The sequence below is a fragment of the Sesamum indicum genome, linkage group LG10, assembly GCF_000512975.1.
Source record: "Sesamum indicum cultivar Zhongzhi No. 13 linkage group LG10, S_indicum_v1.0, whole genome shotgun sequence".
In the NCBI taxonomy this organism is placed as follows: Eukaryota; Viridiplantae; Streptophyta; class Magnoliopsida; order Lamiales; family Pedaliaceae; genus Sesamum; species Sesamum indicum.
Window position 1 is genome coordinate 11,175,027 of NC_026154.1, and position 23,896 is coordinate 11,198,922.

General features: G+C 38.1%; 2 protein-coding genes and 1 long non-coding RNA gene across 9 annotated transcripts in view; all 3 read left to right on the forward strand.

Moving 5' to 3' along the window:
• LOC105172774 lies at positions 2,843–3,955 on the forward strand. Its single transcript, XM_020697493.1, has one exon. The coding sequence runs from the start codon at positions 3,002–3,004 to the stop codon at positions 3,644–3,646; it is 645 nt and encodes a 214-aa protein (XP_020553152.1). The 5' UTR covers positions 2,843–3,001; the 3' UTR covers positions 3,647–3,955.
• On the forward strand, positions 4,541–11,389 carry LOC105172333. 7 transcript variants are annotated; one of them, XR_002287945.1, is made up of 7 exons: positions 4,541–4,699; positions 4,803–4,858; positions 7,017–7,122; positions 7,211–8,240; positions 9,425–10,405; positions 10,511–10,736; positions 10,806–11,389. It is a non-coding gene; the product is annotated as an uncharacterized LOC105172333 (long non-coding RNA). The 7 variants fall into 7 exon arrangements; XR_848643.2 differs by having other exon boundaries at positions 7,211–7,428; positions 7,542–8,240; positions 10,511–11,389; XR_002287946.1 differs by having other exon boundaries at positions 7,211–7,428; positions 7,903–8,240; positions 10,511–11,389.
• The window catches only part of LOC105172335, a gene marked incomplete in the record, with an annotated part of 38,985 nt that continues 32,650 nt past the window's right edge, over positions 17,562–23,896 (forward strand). Inside the window, 1 exon segment of the mRNA XM_011093716.2 lies at positions 17,562–17,683.

Below are 23,896 nucleotides of genomic sequence, written 5' to 3' on the forward strand. Positions count from 1 at the left end.
ATAGGTGTACGATCCTTCAATTGACCATCTTCTAGTCTTATTCTAGGGTATGGAATTGATAATCAGTTCCCATTCTGAATTAGAAATTTATGCTTAAAATTCCATTATTTTTCTCCACTTGATCAACATAGAAAACCACTTTCCTATTTGATCACCCGCTAGAGCCGCAGACTCTTTGGAGCATAACACACAACAGAACGTATATATCATCTCATGATAGGACACGAAATCCTTTCTTGGAACTCATCAGTCTTCATACATATTTTGGTTTCACTAGAACAGAGCTTATAAATAACCACATCAGAACCCGTTCATCTTTTACCAAGCCCTAAATACAACCGTTTCATATATGAGACTGTGTGGATCATCAAGTTTGAGGACTAAACACCCCATACTATCAGAGCCAAGGAGCTCAACTCATACTGAGCAAGCCACAGGGGTTTCCATACTATGACTTCTCGTGAGTCAGTTCAGTCGACTTGAGAACATTTGCCAACTATCCACTAGAATTACATAGACGTCATACATCTATCATCTATAAAATATGACACCCATCATATAGATGCAATATTTAGTGCAAGTCTCACTATAATCCTCGATCCCATTCTCGAGGTTCATAACTTAGAACATTTTGAATCCAAGCATCAAAAGTTGGTTTTATAGTTTCCGTCAAATGCAAAACCTAACTTCATTGGTAGATTAGTGATCCGTGGGCTTTGTTGCAATGTATGAAAAATACAGGAGTAAGAAAAACTACTAAGCCTAATTGAATATTTCTTATTGATTTAATTCAATATTACAAAGTGAAAATAAAAATTGCTTAAATAGATTACAAAAGAACCAATCTAATTAGCTTTTTGCTCATGTATTATAACAATCTCTCATTTGACCTAAAGCCAATCACCCATTTGCCTCAGTCCCATCCTGTCCAAATGCTTAGTATGGGGAATCTGTGAAACAGTCTTGGCCAGTAAATCTGTCGTGTTTTTTGTCGATATGACGCGATCCACTCTCATGTCACTTGTGCCCACCATCAGTTGCAGCAGATGGTAGCTTCTGAGAATGTGCTTAAATTTGTGATGAGACCTCCTTCAATCGCACTATCGCCCTATTGTCATCACAAAAGATAACTATGGGCTTGACAATGCTAGACACTACACCCAACTATTGGAAAAAGTTTTTCATCCAAACTGCTTCAGCAACTTCCGAAGCAGCTATGTATTTAGCTTCTGTGGTTGAATCAATTGTGGTATCCTGCTTGGAACTATTCCAAGTTACCACACCACCATTCAGCTTGAATACGTAACTAGATTGAGACTTAACATCATCTACATTAGACTGCTAGCATTGTTGTACCCTTTCCGTACCAATTTTCCATTGGCTTACAAGAAAAAATCTCTTAGGTCCGTCTTAAGTACTTAAGGATGGTCTTGACAGTAGTCTAGTGTGCTTTACCTCATACCTGCTCGTGACACTTAGAGTAAATGCAGTATCAGGCTTTGAGCATTGGACAACATACTGTATGTTGCCCATGGTAGAGATGTAGGAATGTCATACATATTTCTGTTTTTCTCATCAATCCGAGGAGACCGAGTGTTGGAAAGCTTAACCCCATGTCTCATTGGAAGGAACCCCCATTTCGAGTTTTTCATCTTCAATTCAAGACTTTCTCGATATATGAGGCTTGGTCATTACTAAAATCCTTCTACATCTATCTCTATAGATATTGTTGCCAAGGATGTAGGAAGCATCGCCCAAATCCTTTATGGAGAATTGCTTAGAAAGCCATGCTTTCGTATCACCCAATATCTTGACGTTATTTTCATTGAGCAAGATATCGTCCATGTAAAGTACAAGGAATGCAACTAAGCTCCCATAGACCTTCTTGTATACACAAGGGTCAAACTCATTTTTGAAAAAAATCATAACTCTGTATGACTTTGTCGAAACGGATAGTCCGGTCTTGTCAGAGGGAGGGGAAACCCCAATGGGGTATCTTGCCTGTGTTTGGACGCAACACAATTGACCACCTGAAGTCAATGATAGTGAGAATCGAAGCTCACCGAATAGTAACTTAGATGAATGAAGAAATAAAAATGAATGAAAATTAATATTACCAAATTCGGGAATTTGACTAACAAATGGACTTATTTGTTAGATAGAAGCAAACCTTAAGGGTGTTAGATATAATTTTTTAAATCCACAGGGGTCTGTGTATAATTAAATCAATTCTCATAGAAGAAGAGTGTAATTATCTCAAAAAAAAAAAAAAAAAAGAGAGAAAGAGAGAGAGAAGAGGATGGCAAGTAACTGCAAAACAAAATAAACTTAGGAAATAGGCCAAAAACAAAATCAAACCGAGTCTTATAATTCTTTTTATTTGTTTCAAATTTTGTCTTTCTCTTTCTCAAAAATATTGTCCTCAAACACACGTTTTCTCTTAGTTTGAGAAAACAAATTCTGCTCTTATTTTTAGTTTCATGCCTTATAATTCTTTATATCACCATTTATGTGTGGCAAATTTCATCACATCAGCATTTTTGAGAATGGAAATTCAAGAGACTAACAATAAAAGGTTTTTTTTCCCAATTTAATATCAAAAAGTGAAAAAAAATATATTTAAATAAATTATAATTAATCAATTTAATTAATTTTCTAATAACATATTCCAACACCTTACCACGGAATACTAATTAGTTATATATAAAGTAGAGTTTCATAGACTTCTGAATAGATCACAATTATATGAACTATTTAAAATTTGTGTTCCAAATATTTTTTAGATATACTTTTGAACTATATAAAATGGGCAGAAACTAAAACCAAACACTTTCATATTTTCACAATTGCATTAAAACATATACCCATGGCCCAAAGCACGCATTAAAAGTAGTCCACATAATAAAGTTGAAAGAACACATGACCATTTCTCAGGAAATTTTCAAAATTCACCACAACGGTCTGCATTCTTGGGCAAAGTTTTTCTCAGTTTCCAGAGCAAATGCAGAAGACCGTTCATCTTGTTTCGGATCCCTGTTTACTCCTCACTCCCAGCGGGAATATGAACACTTCTTTCAACTACGCAAGATTGTTTACTGCCACCCATCAGCGCAATTTTCAGTCAAATGTCAAGAAATCGATACTCTGTGCTGCAAAGAAGAGAAAGCGATATGCGATTGGAAGATCTGGAAGACTCATGCTCGAATCAGCCTGCGTGATCGCTTCAAAGCTCAGGATTTTGCCCGAGCCTTTTGAATTACTGTTGACGGAATTTGGAGCGGGAAATGGAGGTGGGAATGGGTTCTGGAATGTATTTGGACGGGGTGGGTTTGATGGGTGGAGGAGAAGGAGGAGAACAAAATTGGGTATGGTGATCACTGTTGTAGTTTGTGGTGTGGTGGGGTCGTGGTTGGTTATGGGTAAAGAATTGGTATTGGATGCTGAGGCTTTCTTGGGGGGTTTAGGTTTACTTTTATTTGGGCTTTCGGTGGAAGGGTGGAGAAGAGGGGCTAAAGATTGGATTTTGGGATTCTGTTGCTGTGCTTTTTTGGTGGGTTTGGTTTTGAAGAAGGACGATTTGCGGACATGGGTTAGATGTTTTGGGAGCCTAAAGAAGAATGGAAAAAGAAAGAGAAGAGCATATTGAGTATTGCTTACAATCTTACCCGAGTGTGGTTTCTTTATGCATGGTCATTTTTTATTGTTTTTTGTCATTTGGACGTCAATTCCTCTTTTCTTTTTGTTTCAAGTCTTGACTTCTTTATAGGATATTCTTGATTGATGAGCAGTTTTAAGTTCGTTAATTATTTCTTTAATTTGTTTACATACACAACGCATATTTCCGTTCGTGCTCTTGGTATTGGGACAATATAATACCGGTGTTGGAAATATTTAATGTAGATTTTCTTCGTAATATGATGCATTCATCAAAAGAATTCTACCACATGTTGATTGATTTACAGCAGTTTGCATATTTTTTCATGCTTAACTCTTCTTTTCATTAATGAACTTGGGCACTTTCATAATCTCTGGACATTAGTTTTAGCAACCAATAGTAGCTGAATCAGTAAGAGAGGGTCTGCTTATCTTTTTAAGATTCTCGACAAACTCTAAGCACATGCATACAGGATGAGACAACATGTGCATAGAATCTGCTATGTAAGAATATCCGCTTCAACTCAGACACCATACGTCTATCTCCTTGTTTGCCACCCAAGTTGCATTGGAAGTGATATTATGTCCACTTTTGATGTTCATGGGGCTACTGCCACAATTTCTTATGTCATAGTTGTTCAATGTATTGACATATTTGTGGTTGCATTTACTGTATAATCCATCCCATTTATATTACATGCAATTTGCTGCAGATAATAATCCTAAAAAAACCTGTACATGAATGAACAAGGAACTCCTTCTCTAGTTCATACTTTATCTGACATGCGGTCATTTGCATGACATGAGATTTAAAGTTCTAGCAACGAACTCTTTCTATCTAAAACTGAAAGTACACACAGCATTGTAAACCTGTGCATCTCCCTAGGAACCGAAAAGCATAATGGAAAAGAATTATGTATATTATTATGTCCAAAAGCTCCAATGGATGTCAACAGTCTTGAATGCGATCAATTCTTGGACCAGTATCTTGAAAATTCTGATGGATATGGTGGCTAAATCTATAGAAGTGGACAAAAATAATCTGGTAATTATTTAATTTCAGATTATCTTATTTTTTCTGCATTCAGCACCTCAACATATTGGTTGCTGTATTTAACTTATAACTATTTCATATGGGTTTTATCCAGGCTTAAGTTCTCCATGTTTGATTATAAAGTGAAGAAAGAGCTTCGACTTGCATAAGGTGAAACTAATCTGCTTTGTTTCTGCCCTCAACTTTACTATTGTCCTTTTATGTTCCTCTTTTAGATTCATTCTAAAGATTATAAGATACATAGGTTGTAAAACTACAGTTGGAGATGGATACTGGCTGATTACTCAACGATGCATAAAGATAGGAACAATGGCCAAACCTTAATATATATATTCAAATCCTAATTCAAACAAATTTGAATTAGGAAGAAGAGAAAGGACCCTTTAGCTACTTGATATTCGTTACCCTAAATCTTTCTGGCAGAAGGTCTTGGATCAAAATAAATCGCATGTGGATGACGTAAGAGTAACAAGTTGCAACTACTTATGAGTTCTGCTTATTATTTCTCTTGGATATTGACCTGAAGAAAAACAAATAAAGATTAAAGGAGGTAGGTGGATAAGGGTTGTGAGATTTGAACATAATCTCCTCCTTCAACCAATTCATTGCTTCTACTCTGGTAATTTCATTTGGGCCTCATAAACATAATTTTGGATAGAAATGTTCTTTTGTCTCCCTTGCAAGATCCTCCAAGTATCTTCTTTTACAGATGCCCTTGTTTATATCATTATGCTTTTGATGCCATACCTATGTTGCTCAGTTAGTCATATTAAGTCCCTCGAAGTGTGATGCTGTTTATTAATCACCTTCAGCATCTCACCTAATCATTTGCCTATTTCTTCCATAATTTGTTCCCAAGAGCTACCCTCATGCTGGTTCTGCAAACTCTCTCTTGTTGCCTTGAACCAGCATAGGCTCTCATGTTCCTCGGTCATGCCCAAACTAGATCCTTTGATTGCCATCAGTTCCTATAATTACAAAACAACCTAATTGCATGATACCACCTATTATGAAACCTCTCTTCAATTATGCTAAGGCCTTAATTGCTTCAACTACGCCTTGCACGTAAGCCAAGTTAGCCTCTCACAGTCTCACTGTTGTTTGGGTGTGAAGAAACGAAAGAAAGTAGTAAATATGAGTTTTTGAACGAGAGAGATCATAGTGAAACCAGAAGAATCAAACTTGGTTTCTTAGTTCTCATCCAACCCTCTCTCAGGAATATTAATAACATACACTAAGAATGTTCCAGGTGAAAATTTCCAGAACCTTCAAACATAGTCCTATACGTAATGCATTAATATCCTCTAGGACCCTCTGTTCGCTAATTTCAGTACATCTGCGGACTGCTATTGAGAACTCACCTTGAAGTCTTCCAGCTGACCCAGAATAAGTATTATCAGTGAATCTTGATGTAAGAGTTGGGGGACTGTTATAGTAAGCTTGGTTCAAGATGTATGAGTTCAATCATCTTATGCCCAACCTTGAATTGAGTAATAGCTCAAGCACTAAATTAGTAGCTTGAATTTTGAGCTCCTCTCCCCCCTCCCCACTCCCCAATGTATACTTGTACTAAAATATAGACGTACGAGAACTTTTCAATTCCAGGGAATTGAATTTCATGGAGGATTCGCTGCTGGGATATCTTCATTTTTCAGCAATGTGCTCTTGTTGCCAACTAAAGAATTATGATTTTCGGGTAACAAGATTTCGTGATGGTTTCAGCGGTGGGGATCTTCAATTTTAACCTGTAGGTTTTTTGAATGTAAGCACTGGGGTTCAGGCAACAAGGAGGTAGTAGACATACTTACTCACTCATGCTGGATCTGCATTGGTAAATCTGCACCCTGGTCTGAGCTTTGTCATGGATTTGCTCATTGGTGTGACCTTTTTCTTTTCTGGGCTGGGCGACCAGATGATTAAGTTGAGGAAGAGGATGGAATTGAGACTGAGGTTAGGCTGCCACCTTTTAGATAATTTTTAAGATTTTGAAGGGTCAAAGGAGAAAATTTGAGAATAACTCAAATGTTTCACGTCTAATTGAAAAAGATAATAAACAATGTGAACATTTCCGAATTCTTGAGCAGAACTGTCAGCCAGTTCAAGTCGTTCACACCCTTAGGTCGTATTCCCTTACTCTAAATGAACATCCTTGTTAATTTTTTTGGTCGATTTGATACTTCACAGAATTATTTATTCTGTAACTAATCCAGTAAAATCTCGTCTGATAAATATTTTGTAGATGAGGTTGATTCTATGTAATATTATTGTAGCTTTGTGTCGTCTGAAGAAGAAATGACTTTATAAATAGATTGTCATATCAGGATGCTGGTTCAGAAATCAGTCTCCAGATCAACAATCCATATGCTGGAGCTAAAGTTTTGGAATGAATGTTGAAGCTTCCGTCATTTTGTCAGGTAAAATTTACAGCAAGAAATATTACTCAAGTTTTGCACCTTTTGGATAGCGATGATCAATACAACAAGGAATCTGATTTCGTTTCAGGAAGAGAAGCCTTTAACAAGTTACTCAAGCCTCACGGAGAAACCTGTTACTGGATTTCAATTCTCATTAAACATGCTTGTCTCATTGTGGAAACTGGAAAAATACATTTTTGAATCTTCAACAGAGCTGTGCCTTTGTATCTCTTTCAGCCTGGGTCAGATGCTTGGAAATGTAGAGAATTCCTGACAAGCATTTTCTTTGGAAGTCTGCACATGGATGTAAGTATATCGAACAAAACTGAGGTGTATTTAAACTCAAAATACACAGAATTCAGATAGGAACAAGTCATTAGATCACTGGAGGTATGAAAAAGTCTACTTTCATTTAATAGATCATTCTATTGAAAGGAGAAAGGGTAAAGCATAGCCTTGTCGGGGCTAATGATTTCTCACTGGAAAATGAAGTGGCTATCTCAGTTCATGTTGCGATACGACAATGTAAGTCAGTTTCTGGCCATCCAGCTGTATACAGGTCCAACTAAATGTTAAGCAAAGGACTGAACTTCCCTGTAATTATCTACTCCCATCATCTATTAAGGTTCCCTTTGTACTCAAAACTGACTCTGAGTTACTAGAACAGAAGAGTACTGTTCATGGTTGTGCTTTTCATCACCTTATTTTCTATCTAACTTCAACAGTGTTGTTATTTCAGTTTCGATAGAATTTTCTTCTGCCCTTTAATTCCAATGGCAGGTGCACATCTTAGTGGTGAAAGGAGGAGAAAATGAAAGAAGAAACGTAAAACAGGCTTGCGGCACGCCCACCGGCCAAGTTGGGAGTCGTCTTCAACACAGTTGAAGTCTATGTATCAGTGTTTCCTGTAGCTGCTGCATCAGATAACCAGCAACATGAGTCTCTGATTTGATATTTGCACCTGATTCAGAACAAACAAGTTACAATTTATCAATCAATCCTACTGATTGAGCGAATTTGGAGCACTAGCGAAAGTAGAACTGGTGTGCCTACAAGATAGTCGTAAAGGATGTCATGACGACGTTAGGCCACCTCTTAATCAGTTTACGCCCGACACGGTCAGTACTCTCACCCACACTGCTGCATGCCTACTACTTGATTTCTTGAATACCAGTGAGTTTGTAACCATTCTGGTTTGAGATGGGGTTGTTTATGTTAACTGGTAAATCAAGATGCATGTTAACTTAGTAGCAATGTGTTTTTTTTTTTAAATTAAATTTTTATCAGAAGCTTTTCATATTATGGAGTTTGAAGATCATTATACTTCTGACTAGGTGACCAGTATTCCAAAATTCATCGTTAGCTTAAAAAGTATATATGGGTAGATTGTTAATTTATTATTAATTTTATTCACATAATGCTGAAAACAGTCCAACTAAATAAATAAGAATAGGGTTGAAGCAGTTTTATATAATAAATTATTGGCCAAATATAAATTAGTATTTGATTAGATAATATATCATACATAATATATGGCCCATATTCTAACGTTATCCTATTTGACCTGCATAATTACTTTAATGTTTTAATACAGTTTAAATCTTTTCTTTTTTATATTGGCTATACTATTATATAAATAAAATGAAGAAGAGTCATGGTGGGTCTGTGCAATTATCTCGATAATAGTTACTTCATCTAATATAAGATTAATTTTTAATATAATTATTATATTTTATGTTTATGAAGTACAGAACCATAAAATATTGAGGATCTAATTGACAATCTAAGATAAGTAGGGGACTAACATGAAAAAAAGAAATATGTTTACATTTCAATGTTTAAGATTCTAGCTAGGAATTATGCAAAAACGGTTGAATGTGCCTAAAAATTACCGAGTAAAAATATACCAAAAAAACAAAAAAAGAAAAATGGGATAGTGCTCAAAAGTGTGCAAAAACGGATCTATGTATACCATGATTGTAGGGCCAGTATCATAACAGGAGGTGGATTGGTCTAACTGTATACCACATCAACTATATTCACGATTAGGAAATATTGTCACATTAGTATTATGTGCATATTTAAGAGGAAATTTTTTAGTTGTTCCAACTAAATAAATGATCTTGATATTCTTAACCGTTTGCCGACGTGTTATACACGTCTGGTATGTATGCCTTGTGTTGAGGAGTCTATTGACTGAGTCGGGCTGTAGGTGATTTGGGCCCATCTCGGGCTCCTAGTGTTGCTACTAACAAGCTTGGGCTTCTTGGTCAAATGGGTTTTGATATGTGTCATTCTTTAGGAAATTGATGCACTAAACATCAAGGCTGTGTTTACCAGATGGGAATACGCAGTAGATTCGGGCTAATCGGGGTCATCAGCCTATTTACTTGCGAAATGTGCGGCCGGTACTGACGTCTGAAGCCCGGTTCTTGGCTGGATTAAACACGGCATATGGATCCGGGCAAGAGGGGTGGGATTCGAATCCAGACCAGCTATCCCACCTTTCATGCTCTGTTGGTTTGACTTTGTTACCCTAAAATTAGCTTAGGAAATGTCGGAATTGTCCTCGTACACTTACCTACCGACTTTAATTTTCTGTCACATTTTTCATTTTCCATCATCGTGTTCTCCACCATTTCAAAATCACGCTTTACCGGAAGGGCTTCTGCAGACACAACGTCCTTGTGGCCGCGAGGTGAGTTCATCATGGCCGGTGACTTGAATGTAGGTGACAACGTGACTCTGTAGCTACGTTTTTTGGCTCTCAAGTATTACGTGGTCCATGGTTTATTCGAAATTCAATTTTTGGGATAGCATTTTTGGGAATTGATTGGCCAACACATCCAATCACATTTACAATCACTCCACTATAAATGAAACCGGATTTGCACTGCTTCCATACGTATAAACATATCCAACTGTTTCAGACCCACCCACCTTACCTTTTCCCAAAATAGCATATGATGTGGCCCGACGGGTTTTACTATCAACGGTATATGTTTTACTGTGCCAAATGGACTAAGGAAATGGAGAAAATTTTTGTTGCGAAATTGATTGAGCATGCCAAGAAAGGCCGTTTTCACCCTGACCGTGAAAACAAATTTGCCATCCTTTAGATGAGGTGCATAATTGTCATGGTGGTAAAATCTACTTTGGTTGGGGTAAATACGTCGTCAAGTTCCTTTTATTTGGGAAGCTGGTGAACCGCCAGGATGTTATCTGGAACGAGCGCCTGCGATTCGTGACTGCTCTGGATTCCACATGCAAGGATTTCTGTAAGGTACTGTGTTTGTTTAAGGAAAATGTACGTAGAAATTGGATTATTATTACAGTTCTCTCAGTTCTGACAATGTTTCCCCATTTTATTTTTGATATGTGCATCCAGTTTTGTAGTAATCTCGCACAGGGAAGTGCTACGTCAACGCTTATGAGGATATGTGGGATGGACAGTGTCAGCTTTTCACTCAGCTTGTGGATTCGGATTCGGTATGCGCTGAAGATGCATCTCATCATGCGAAAGGAGATGATGCCGAGAAACCGTCCAACGATACTGCTTTGGTAGAACCAACCAAAGCAGTGGTCGATGATCAAAGCGATCCGTGCCCATATTGGTACATATCCGACAGTCCGACCTCAAGCTCCTCGTTGTGGAACTTCATAGACGATTTCTATGGATGCAGGGACGATGCAGACTCGCTGCAGCAGCTGCCAGGTGTCCCAAACCCCGAAAGGCAGCCAAAAATGCCGAAATGTGAGAGCCCTAGTGCTGCAATGTCGGAAGGCCAGGCGAGCTCGTCCGCATCCAATCGGACGCCGGTGAAGAAGGTGGACTGATGCTGGAGAGGTTGAAGGAGAGGCGCGCGAGGTTGACGTGAAGGTGGTTGATGAAGGATGTCATTTTGAGGTTTTTAAGTGCATGCTGGTGATTTTCTGTATTACACTTATGCATTTATGTATATATATATTTATGTAGGTATAAAATATGTATTACTACAATGTTTGCGGAATGTTTTTGGGGAATGATGTTGTCCTTTGCATCATTTTCTCACTCCGCCGTACTTTATTTTACTTTCCTTTTTAGTATGACTGTATCTATAATTACTGCGTATCAGATTTTAGGGACGTAGTTATAAGTGCCGCTTTAGGCGATGAATGTTTGTACCTGTCAGGTGCAGGTGTTTTGTATTCCCATGTATTTGAGTGGGCAGTGCATGTTTTGTCCTCATTCTGTCTGAGGGACCACATGCATGTTTTCAACATTTCACCCGCTGTGTACTTTAATTTATGCATTTATGAAAGAAAGGTATGTTTTGTGTGTTATGGCTGCATTCACTGTGCGTTCTTGTTGTTTGGCCGTGCTCAGTGTACTAAGCTAATAGTTATGGTTTACAGAATTGAATGTAAAACGGGCAGTGTATTTTTCAGCTAGTGAGTTTACCAATATTAACTATGTAAGTTGTTCCAAAATCTGTATTACAGTCTACGTACATTAGCCTAAATTAATGTCTTCGTGTATGTTTGTCGTGCAAGCTAAATACATTTAACTGGGGAAAATCAGAAGTCACCCGCCTAACAATGGTTAAGACGCCATGACGAATGTATCTTTCCAACCCACCTTACTCTTTTTCCGCAACCAGCCATGATGGAGAATACGCAATTATTACAGGGATACCAGCGGCCACCACTATGTGCCTTTTTAAGCACCTCAGGCCTACCATACCGTACCTGTACCAAGCACTGCATTTCATCCGAAACCCTTATCCCCATTTTCTTCCTCACAATACCATCCCTAACAGACTTCGCATACCCTAGATCCCACTATGCCAAGACGGAAAATTCCCATGGGTCAAAGTCGCTACTTTTACACTCCGACCTGGACTAAAAGAGTCGACGATGCCTTCTGCAACTACTTGTACTACCACGCTCTAATGTATAGAAACCACTCTGACCCAATGTGACTGGTTTATGACTCCCTCAGTACCGCTGCCCAAGCTGTGAGGGAGTCGTCCGACATTCATGGACTCTTGATTTCTTCCGAAACAAACTCAGCTTGCTGCGTACGACACGTTTAGGAAGGTGCTGGATGAACCTGGAATAATGTGGAATGATGAAATCAATAGGATGACCGGTAGGATGGTAGAGTGGAGGAGGGTTATGGTGTTTTTTTGTTCGTTGTTGCGTTAGTATGTAATATTGACAAATCATTTTTCCTTTCACAAAATACGCCGTTATGCAGGAACACCCGTTCACTAAGGCATACTTCTACTTTGGGGAGCCCAAATGGGAGCAGATGAGCGAAATTTTCGGTGGGGCTGTGCTTTCTCTTTTCCGGGGAACATCCACGGATATTGACGAATACAGCGAGGATGGATCTGATGTTATCTTCCTGGGGGTAAAATCTAATAGTGAGCCGGAGGTGATTGACCTGGTGACGAGCGAGGATGAAAGTTGAAGGAGAAAAATGTCAGTGGTGCCAGTCGGTTGGTCTGAAAAAATGAAACTGGGTGGAGGAAGTCGGAGCCTGTTATGTTGGTGTTTCTTTTTTTTAAGTTGTTGTGTAAATGGAATGAAAAACAGTTTTAATGTTGGGTGGCCGAACAACTTTTCATTTTTATGCAGTTTTTACTTTCGCAAATGCTTCTTATCATCTATTTAATCTGGTAATTTGTTTTAAATGATATGTGACGTTTTTCCACGCGATATCAACTTCATTTCATGCATTCTTATAGGCACTGTTTGTTGAGAATACTCATGTGAAAGATGTCATGGTTGAATGAGAAGATGGCATTTGTTGTCGGTGCTGGTCGCACACAGAAACATAGAGCAGCCTTCTGTTGAAGAAGAAGCGCATTTTTTCACGTTTTTCCCTTTTGATAGTTTCACGTTTTTTATTAGATCTGTTGGTTTTATTTGCCGAGTTGGCCGTCAACTTGGCGATAATGTGTAAGTACTTGGTTAGTCTATTTCTGGGATTGTTACTAGCTGTTAGTCATCCCCTTCCTCTTTACTTAAAGGGAACAGTTCACTGCAACTGTTAATAGATGAAACTGGCTGAATTGTACCTTGTGATGGCATCTACAATGCATTTTACACCGATTTTATTGTTCTGCACTGTTGATTATGGCAGCATTTTTTCATGTGTATGCATGGGAACTGTATGTTTTGTCTTGGTTATGTTGCAGTTGTTCGTGAATAGCATCCAGGTTGACGGCTTGGAGTCATCTTCATCAGCAGTAGGCAAGAACATCACTTGCAGAATGCTATCTCAAACCACGAAGAAAGCGTGCCTTTGTGATTGACGTTTTTTTGTTTTTTACTCCGGTTTTTTATTAGTTGGTGTCTGGGCATGACATGGTGCCCACTTGAATGTTGACGTGTTTAATTTGTTAGCTAGTTCAGATTTAGTTTTGGTTTCTGTTTTTCCGTCGTCTTCTTCAAGTGTATTTAAGCAAACCTCCCTGTAAATTTGCACAGATAATTCTTGAATCAAAGATTTTTCATTCCTACTGCAAAATCGCTAAGGAAAATCGCTACTTGCTCCAGTACGCTGAGGTATTTACTTGGGGAATACCTCCAGAGTACTCAAGCAGATAGCACAGTCGTCCGAAGGTATTGCGGTCCATACGTAGGTTGCACAGGCATGACTCGTCGGTCACAGAAATTAGCCTATGAAGGTAGCGAATCTGGTCTGGTATCCTACTATTCATTAAGTATCTTGAAGGCCCGGACAGACGACGATTAGGGTTTCAACCGGTGAGGTGTTTGATAACACAAGAGAATATAGTCAGAGCGACTGCAAGCTCGTCGAACATTTGTTGTAAAATTATTAAAGCTAATGTAACTCTTTCAATTGACCCATCCTGAAGAGCAAAAAAACTTTTATTCAATCTGGAAAAAAATTAGGGGATGACAATACCCCACATACTCGAATCTCCCCCCACTTTGTCAAAGTCACAGAATAAAACAAAGTACATTGTTCTAATGTGAACCAATTGTCAAAGCAAGCATAATTTTGTACCCAAAATTGCATGCGAGGAAAATGACACAACCGGTCTGTGTAAGTAAAATAGTGGGTTGAACCAAACCAAGATTTCACAACGCTATAGTGTATATAGCACAGCATCGCATAAATGTCACAAAACGAGCGAAGACAGAAAGTGAGGGCTTCAGACGAACTCACCATCAGATCTCGAAGGTTTCCCGAGTTAACCGAAAAGAAGATGACCGAATGCGACCGATGCTGGCGGGAACAACGCAAATGGAAACTCCGACACAGATTCTTGGACCCAAAATAAAAAAATAAAAAAAATAAACCCAAAAATTGAACTTTGAATAAACCATGGACGACGTAATACTTGAGAGCTAAAAAACGTAGCTACAGAGTCACGTTATCACCGACATTCAAGTCACCGACCATGATGAACTCACCTCGCAGCCACAAGGACGTTGTGTCTGCAGAAGCCCTTCCGGTAAAGCGTGATTTTGAAATAGTGGAGAAGACGATGGTGGAAAATGAAAAAGGTGACAGAAAATTAAAGTCAGTAGGTAAGTGTACGAGGACAATTTCGTCATTTTCTAAGCTAATTTGAGGGTGACAAAGTCAAACCAGCAGAGCATGAAAAGTGGGATAGCTGGTCTGGATTCGAATCCCACCCCTCTTGCCTGGATCCATATACCGCGTTTAATCCAGCCAAGAGCCGGGCTTCAAACGTCAGTACCGAGCCGCACATTTCACAAGTAAACAGACTGATGACCCCAATTAGCTCAGATCTACTGCGTATTTCCATCAGGTAAACACGGACTGAAGGTCAACTTCAATGTCTTTATTGAAGGGAATTTCTATTGATATAATACTAAGTCAATCATGTATAGTATGTATAAACATGGAAATTGACAAATATGTACGAATGACTAAACAAAAATATAGCATTATTCAACGTTGAATAATGCCATTCTCTCAACATGCTTTGCTAAAAATCTTGGACGATAATCCTTTTGTTAAAGTCTATGTAAAAGATTGGTGTTAATATTTTCAATTAACACTCTTAGATTTTGAACAACTTCTTTACTGGAGAAATATTAAATTCTCGTATTTCGAGCAATGTCTAAATACTTATCATCTTGGGAATAAAATTGTTCTGATGAAGCTTCAACGTCCCCGAAATAATGTTCTTACAGCCTAAAGCCCCGACATAAAAGTCCGCAGCATAAACAGTGAACAGTAGCATCAAAGCATGCTGCAAACTCAACTTCCATTGCAGATGAGCAATGATAGTTCTTGTATCTGTTAGGCTAGTGCTCAACGTGATAATTAGACTATATAGGATGTTAGTTAGGCTGCTCGACCTAATACTTGTTGTAAAATTATCTTTCACGTTTCACATCAACAAAATATTTCAAAAATTGTAGCGAAATTATAGTTTCTCCAAAAAAAATAAAAAGGTATTATTTACATCCTCTTTGAGAATTCTCTATTTACAACTACCCCTCTTTCGGTAGGATTTTGACGAAAAATGCTAATGTCAGCAAAAGAACGACATAAATTTCCATTTTATCCATATTCAGTATTCGTCTAGTGATATTTTTATACTTGCAAGGGATAAATGTAAGTGTATATAGGCCATGTTTCCTCTAGCATATTAATGTTGATATGCTCATCAATCTTGATTAGTAGTAGGTTTATTAGTTCTTTTTGGCTAGCCTGATATTAGCTAGGCTGACCCCATATTGCTCCTCAGTTTTATGTGATTGTAATCTCTAATTCAGTTTTGTGATTATAAGCACCATGGGCCCATCGAGTTTGTGTTGTTTTCTGCTTCAATCTTTGGCCTCCATCGTTGATTGGTAAACGTCTTACTTGCCCTTAGTGTTTGCTTAATTTGCCACTTATGCACCTGACACAACCTTTTTTTGACTATTTTATTCTTCTTTCCTGCATCAGTGTTCCCATTTTTCTATTGAATTTGGTAAGCTTTCTGCCATGTTTTCTTTACCTTTTCTCTACAAGGTAAAAGAGAAAGTAAAGAAAACAGTACTAAGTATTGCAGTGTTGTTTTATTGGCAAAAGACGTAAGTCGACTCTGTAATTATAGTGGGTTAGTTGGTATAGTAGTCAATTGACTGAATTGACTTGTGAGAACTGTTATATGAAAGCCTTGAGGGCTTAGTCAGTATGATTGGAATTTCTCATTCTGATAGTATGGGATTAGTCCCTAAACTTGAAAAATCATGTCAGTCACGTGCATACAAAGATTGTATCTTGGATCTGGCAAGCAGTGACTGTACCGTGAGATATGGTCATCATAAGTCTTGTCCAATACAGTTGAAGTATGTAGCAAGGACGATGAGTTCCCATGATAAAATCCTTCTCTTGTTAGTACTATGATAGCAATTTCTCCTGTTAGTACTATGATAGCAGTTTCTCTTATACGCTCTGAGACCCGTTTAAGCCTTTAGAATCTGTGGCCACAGTGACTGAATAAATGAGATAGCTTTTATGTATCAATCAGTAGGGTAAACGAGAACTCGAGTTATGAGTATAGATTTCCTGTCCAAAATGAGAATCGATGCCCAATTTCATGGCTTAAACTAAGGTCGGAACACGTATGATGGAAAGATTGTATTCGTATGGAACTTAAAGCCTAAATATTCACGCCACTATTCACTAGTCTCTGATGCCATGAATTGTTGCTAGACCACCATCCACAATAACGAGCTATTTTCGGTTATTGATTAATCGAAATTAAATAAATTGATTAGATTAATTGTGTTGGTCAAACATACTCAAGTCTAGTTGATTTAAAATTAATTCTGAAAGAAAATGATTGATATAATTGGAAAATTAATTTCTTAGAAATTAATTGGATTAATTTTATTTAGCTCAATTTAATTTATAAATTAAGAGAGGGCGAGCTTGGGTCTTAATTAGATGGAAGACGTGGACCTTAAATTGATGGGCTTATCATTAAATTCAATTTAATATAGATCTATTAGACATGAGCTTGATCTATCAAAGTCTAGTCCATTTAAAACCAAACCCATTACCCATTTTGACCTAGTCTAGGTCAAAAGAGAAGATGACTTCTCTTGGAGCTAGGTTGGTGAATTTTGGCTTAATTTTTAGTGTAATTTTCAGCCATGACAAGGGTAATTACGGTTGAGGTGGTTTAGTAACCACCTTAGATAAAATCAAGTGGATACAAAAGACTAGGTCTTTTGATATACTTGCATCTCTCCTTCTAACCTTAACTAACAAGCTTTCTCTCCACTTGTCTCCAAGAATTTTGGTCATGTACCTTCTCTCTAACTTAGTCGAAAATTCTCTCCAAGAATCCTAGTTGTTTTCTTAATTTTGAATCAAAGAAAGAGCAAAATTGTTAATTCAAATAACATGGTTTCATCATCGTTCTTTTTGTCTCCTTCCTTGCTAGCACGAGGAGGAGGGGCGATCTCTATCGTTGGTGTGAATTGTTCTAGAGGATCTCACCATTGAGATCTAACCGTGAACGGAATGGAGAATCGAAACAATGCAAGAAGATGATTGAAGCGAACAACGAGGGTAAAGATCTGGTTTAATATTATGTACCTCCTTCTCTATTTTAATTCTTGGTCTGTAGTCTTATTTATACACCAAATACTCGGGATAGATCAAGGTACGCCCCTTGATCAGGTTATTTTGCTTTAATTTCATTTATTTCTATTTTTCATGCTTTTGTTGTGTCTCCCAGGCCGATCCGCTTCCTATAGAAAATATATAAATAATTAAGAAGTATTTGAAAGAAACTCAAGATTCATAGAAACGTTATGCTGATAAACACCGAATGGAGATGGAATATGAAATTGGTGAAAAGATCTTTCTGAGGTATAGCCACATAAAGGAATCTCAAGATTTGGTAAGCAAGGAAAGCTAAGTCTAAGATTACTGGGTTGGACAAAATTACAAAATAAGTGCACCACTATGCATCGACTAGCGTTACCAATAGAATTGAGAAAATGGTTTCCTATGTCGAGCAATTAAGCGAAACACGGTCCCAAGTATTAAAGCATAGATACCTAGTCCAGGATGGGAACTGACACCTGATTTCATGCCCTACACTAAGGCTAGGAGATGGTCGATGGAAGGACCGTACCGTATGAAATTCGGGAGTCTAAATGTTCACACGGATATTCACCTAGTCTCTAGTGTCATGGACCATTGCTAGACGACCAACCATGGTGGCGGGCTTCTTGATTAGTGATTGATGAAGGATGATTAATTAGATTGGATTTACTTAATCAGTAGTGTTGGACACTAGCCTAAGCCTAATTCAAAAGTGAACATAAAGAGTCACACATAGATCACCGAGGAAGAAAAGGGAATCAATTTGAAATTAATTTCGAAAGATGTAAATAATTAAATTATTTATACGTGGGATGATTCATTGGATGGATAGCCAAGATTAAATTAATTGAATTAATTTAATTAGCTTAATTAATAAATTTGATTTATTAATTAGAGATATTTTCGGCTTATGTCTTTAACGGGATTAAATGACATTGGGCTTAATTTAATTTGGATTTTATTAAATTGAATTTAATTAAATTCATTGGACCTTGAATTTATTTTAATTTAAATAAACCCAATCCACTAAATTAAGACCCATTAGCTATAGGATTGACTTTCGTTGTTGGAAACTAAATTTGATCAAGTTGCAATTTAGAAAGTACAACTTGGCTATATATGGTATTCCTTTTATATGTTTTGACTAAATTATACAATGTAGAAAGGGGGCTTGCCTAATGGGATTGGATTGAGCGATTTAGACACATTTTCACTCTCCCATACAAGCAATACATGTATATATCCATACACCATCCATATGGTATGGTTGAATCATATCATGTAGAAAGGGGGCTTGCCTAATGGGATTGAGCGAATGTATTTAGACACATTTTCACTCTCCCATACAAGCAATACATGTATATATCCATACACCATCCATATGGTATGGTTGAATCATACCATATAGAAAGGAGGCTTGCCTTATGGAATTGAGTGGAATGTATCTAGATACATTTCTACTCTCCCATACAAGCAATATATATATATATATATATATATATTAACTCTCCCGCCTAATGCCACAATTTAACCGCCGTCTATGTCTTCCTCTCATCCCTCTTGTTCTCTTGCTCTCTTTGATCTAGGATCAAGTATAGTGTATTAGAGAATTTTCATGAAGAGAATATACTAACTAATAGTGCAGTTCTCTTTGATTAGGTATTTTCGAAATGGATTTTGATTTCCTCTAGCAAGGAGATCAACATCATTCTTCCTTTGGTGTGGTGTGGACCATCCATAGTGGACTTCGACGTTGGAGTCTAAGGTGAACAAAATTAGGATATGCTTTGCTGGTTGAAACTAAAACGAAAAAAGGTAATTTTCATTTTCAATGGCATATCTATTTCATCCATTTATCTATAGGCTAATATGTATGGATTTGTTATTTTATTTTAATCCTCATACTACATAGAACGCCCGAGTACACTAATGGTAAACCTCTTGATTGGATCAAATTTATTTTATTTGCATATTTTATCATTTTGCTCTGCAAAATCTATCCACTCTGTTCAGGTCCGAGGTAAGAAAATATTAATTCATAATTAAAAATATATAGGGAGGTGGTAAAACTTAAAAAATGAGAATTGAGAAAATGGGAATAATGGGTAGGGTCGAAATGAATTACTTCATGATATCATTTTGTTTTCTTAAGGGGGTGTGATGATGTTGTAGTATGGACTGTTTATGTGAAGTATTGTTATCCATGTTGGCTGAAGTCTCATGATTTTGTTATTAAGAAAACACTCCAAACAGTTGTCTTTGGGGTTATATGATACTTAAGTCCCTTGGTATCCAGTGTGGGATCGTAGCATACTTATACTATCATAATTTGATGTGGGATGGTAGCACAAGTATCATCATAAGCCTTCCAAATATGGTACAAGGGATGGGCATTGTAGCCTCATTACTACATCTGGTTCCAACCCGACCTCAGCGGGTTTGGGTAGTTTTTTTCGGAATCTTTTAAAAATAATTTGGGTATCGTGTTAATTTAAGAAATCGGTTCGGGGCTCGATTGGATTCCCCTACGAACTATTTAAAAAAAGTAAAACAAAAATTATGCGTAAAGTCATATTTGAGTCTATGTTACATTACAAGTCGTTTGTCTAAGTTCTATTGTTCTCTCCTTTATTTTCTTCTTCCCTCCCAACTATTAAGTTCCAACCCCAATAAAAATATCTCTTTATCTTCTGATGCATACCACTATCCGATTGCCCTATCTTATTTGTCCTATTCGAGGCATTAAATTATATGTTCTTATCCCTACTGCCTTGTTCTTTTGCCATTCTAGAATTATACAATTAAAAATGCGCCATGGTTGTTCATCCCGTATGGAGCCATTTTCTTCATCCGACGTGCCCTATCAATTTCTCGATAGAGCGGTATGTAGGCGAGCTCCTCACTCCTTACTACCTAGCTCCGGAAATACCGATCATAGCCGTCTCGTCTAGTATCGATGCTATCGCTTTATGATTCCCGGGATGACCAATGCTTGTGTTTAATTGCAAAAACTAAAATAAGACAAGGACAAATAGCAACAAGCCAACAAAGCAATAACAAGGGGTGTAGGCAATTGGTTAAGTTCTAGGATTCTGTATAAGGGCGCGGTTATAGGAATATAGGCTCGCGCACGCGCGCCACCATCAGTCATTCGTGCTCCTCACCAGAGGATCACTCATTCCTTCCATAAAGGCGAATAAGGGTCGATGTAATTGAGGTCAAATGATAGATATCAGAGAATGGGAGAACTAGACCTACCAGAGTGAGTGAAAGTCGGATGAAAGTTCTCCCAGGCTAGGGAAAGGGCAAAAGTAAATAGAAGGGAGAACCTTTTGCAATCAATACTGAAGAAAGCTTACTCCGCTTAGAGTTCGGTCCGTCCCAATTCGAAGTTTTTTCCTGGAAGTTTCAACCTTGTTGACTATGACAAGAGTCGCGAATCCCCTTTACTAATCTTAGTCAAGCCGCTAATCCCTACAAGGGGCCGGAGCTTGGAGGAAGAGATCGGACCACGTTCGTTTCCGCTCCGAAGAAGAAGGTTTGGATCTTTCAATCTTATGTCGTGAGGGATGTGACCTATGTTCTTTGTTTAAGACAGTAATCCAAACAAAAAAGCCTTCCCTTGGCTTTGATCCTTTACTGGGACTGCCCCTCCTGACAAATATCCTAAGTGAGTCAAATTCTCTGGAAGATGTACTGGATCAATAGAATTAGATCTCACTCTCAGAGTTTGCCGTCACCGCATCATCACTCACCTCACGAGGCCGGGTGGAATCCCAGAAACTGGAACCGTTCTAAAGCTTTCTAGTGCATGGACAAGTAGAAGCAGAAGATTTTAGGGACAAGAAAAGGAGGAATGACCTGCGACAACCGAAGATAGGTTGACCTCATCAATAGGGATTTGAAATGATACAAATTCCTCTTCATTCTCTTGTGCTCATCGAAATAACTGCCTAAGCATACTTTTTTTGAGCCAAACTTCTTTCTGTCTTCTTCTTGCATAGAAGAACGTCAAGGCGTCGGATACTCAACTGTGAGTGGTTACGCTGCTGGTTTCCCTACTAACAAAAAACAGGCGCAGACTCAAGGGGCACGAAGAGCGAAAAAGGGTATATATAGCGGAATACCCTGAATCCTTGTATCGACAAGACGGCTATCACTGTCCATAGTATCGGAGGTGGAGTATAAAACCAGCTACTTCGAGAACGGGCATCCTTATCCCGATTAAAGCCAAAGGGAATATCGGTTCAAAGGGCGAGCACAAGGGCATGGATCTTACTCTCAATGGAGTAATTGCGAGATGACCTAGGAACAACCAGAATACCGAACTTGGATAATCGTTAGACTGTTAGGAGAATGATTGGCTAGATCATTTGGTTCACTGCGGAGAACCCTTTCTACGCTACGTTCCCAATAGAAAGCCGTCATCCTTCTCTGTTATCCCTACACCAGACAAAAAATGTTAGTTAAATACGGCGTCCTCTCTCCTACAGAGCTTCTGATTCAAATTAGCTTAGACGAAGCGGAACAGGGCCCGTGGATACCTTGACCAGAAAAGGATGCCTTTTCGCAACCAATCCAAAAAAGTAAGAGAAGACACCACAAGGGCAGAAACATCTTCAAGGAAAATCCTAAGATTATTGAGGACTAGCCTTGCGAATAGTTAGAACTTTGATGCTTAAGTCAGTAATAGTTTATGAAGAAATAAAAAGGGGAACTTGAAATAAAGTGAGGATAATGGTGGGATATGATTAAGAAAGACGAATATTCATGTGGTGTGCAAATTATAAGCTTAAAATAGCTTTGAATCCGAGAAAGAATAATGCAAGAAAATGAGAGTTTGAGGATAAGAGTGATGTTATCAAAAGTCTGCACAAGGCCTCTATTTATAGGCTTGTACAAAGCTAGATACGGGATTAATTAGTTAGTTCCATACGCCATTAGAAATCACTTTGAGTCGGTTGTCATCCAAAATAAATCGTTTGAGATTTGAATAAATATTGAGATACGTGAGCTGGACTAAACACTATCATATCTGCCTAAAAATTTGGGAGTTGGTTGTTTGTGGATTTCCCAACTCGTTTGTTACCGATTTACTTGGAACCACTTGGAGATATTTTAGGGTGACGTGTAAAAATATCTTGGCAAGCTATGTGACATGTCCTCCCCACTGTATGGTGATGTGTCCAGCTGAAATGGGCTCATTTTTTGGTCCTACCCGTTCAATAAAGTAGTTGTAAGTTTGTGGTCTTTTCTTGCCATCTGATGGGCTTTGCCTATCTTGTTGTTGCGCTTTATCTGTCTTGCTAATAAGCCAATTAGGCTCTAAGCTGGTTGGACGACGATGCCTAACTTGCAAGCTTGGCCCAATAAATTTAGGGGTCATCATCGCTCGCCCCTCCCAACTCTAGGAGTGCAAGTCATAGACTTGGAATATTGGAGTAGGTAAGATGTCCTACAAAAGAGAAATATTTTCCAAGGCGGATCCACTCAGCTATTTCAAGTTAAGTTTAGTTGGTTCCCTCCACTTATAAAGATGTGATTTTTTGAAATTTGATTTTATACCTTCGAAGAAGAGTCAGATTTAAGAATGATTACATAAAGTAAAGAAGGGGAAGAGTCTCATTTTTTGAATTCCCTTAAGAGATTGCGCGGCACGTGAGAGAACCAGTTGAGTCCTTAGTTAGAAGGATTGTTCCTAGTGAAGGATATATAAGGCATTTTCCTTCGCTATTAAGCTACTCTCATCACGATTTTAAGGTAAATTTCCCTCTTCTTTCTCCTTTTGTCTAAAGTCAGGGCATCTTCCAACCTTTTGATTCCACAAGCTCCCAACTTCTCTCCTGTTAGCACCTCGTTGTGTCCATTATCTCTAGGTAAGTATCCTATTCTTGTTGAAACTTTTAATCATGTCCGAGGGGGTGTGGATGAATGGGCGATTGAGGATTTCCTCATTGACTTGGCAGCCCTTTCTGATAATTCCCAATCTGACCACCAAGGGAAAAAAAGTGATGAAGAAGTGAGTAGTAGGAAATGCATAGGGAAGAGTCGGGGAGAAGGAAAACAGAGGATATGGTGGTTGTGTCTAGTATGGGGTCCTATAGTTTCGCTCATACATAACGGAAAAGGACCTAGGTGTGATTCGATGTAGGTTTGGGATACGTTATTATT

Coding starts and splice junctions, on each gene's coding strand:
- LOC105172774 (XM_020697493.1), top strand. CDS start 3,002: ATGCAGAAGACCGTTCATCTTGTTTCGGATCCCTGTTTACTCCTCACT.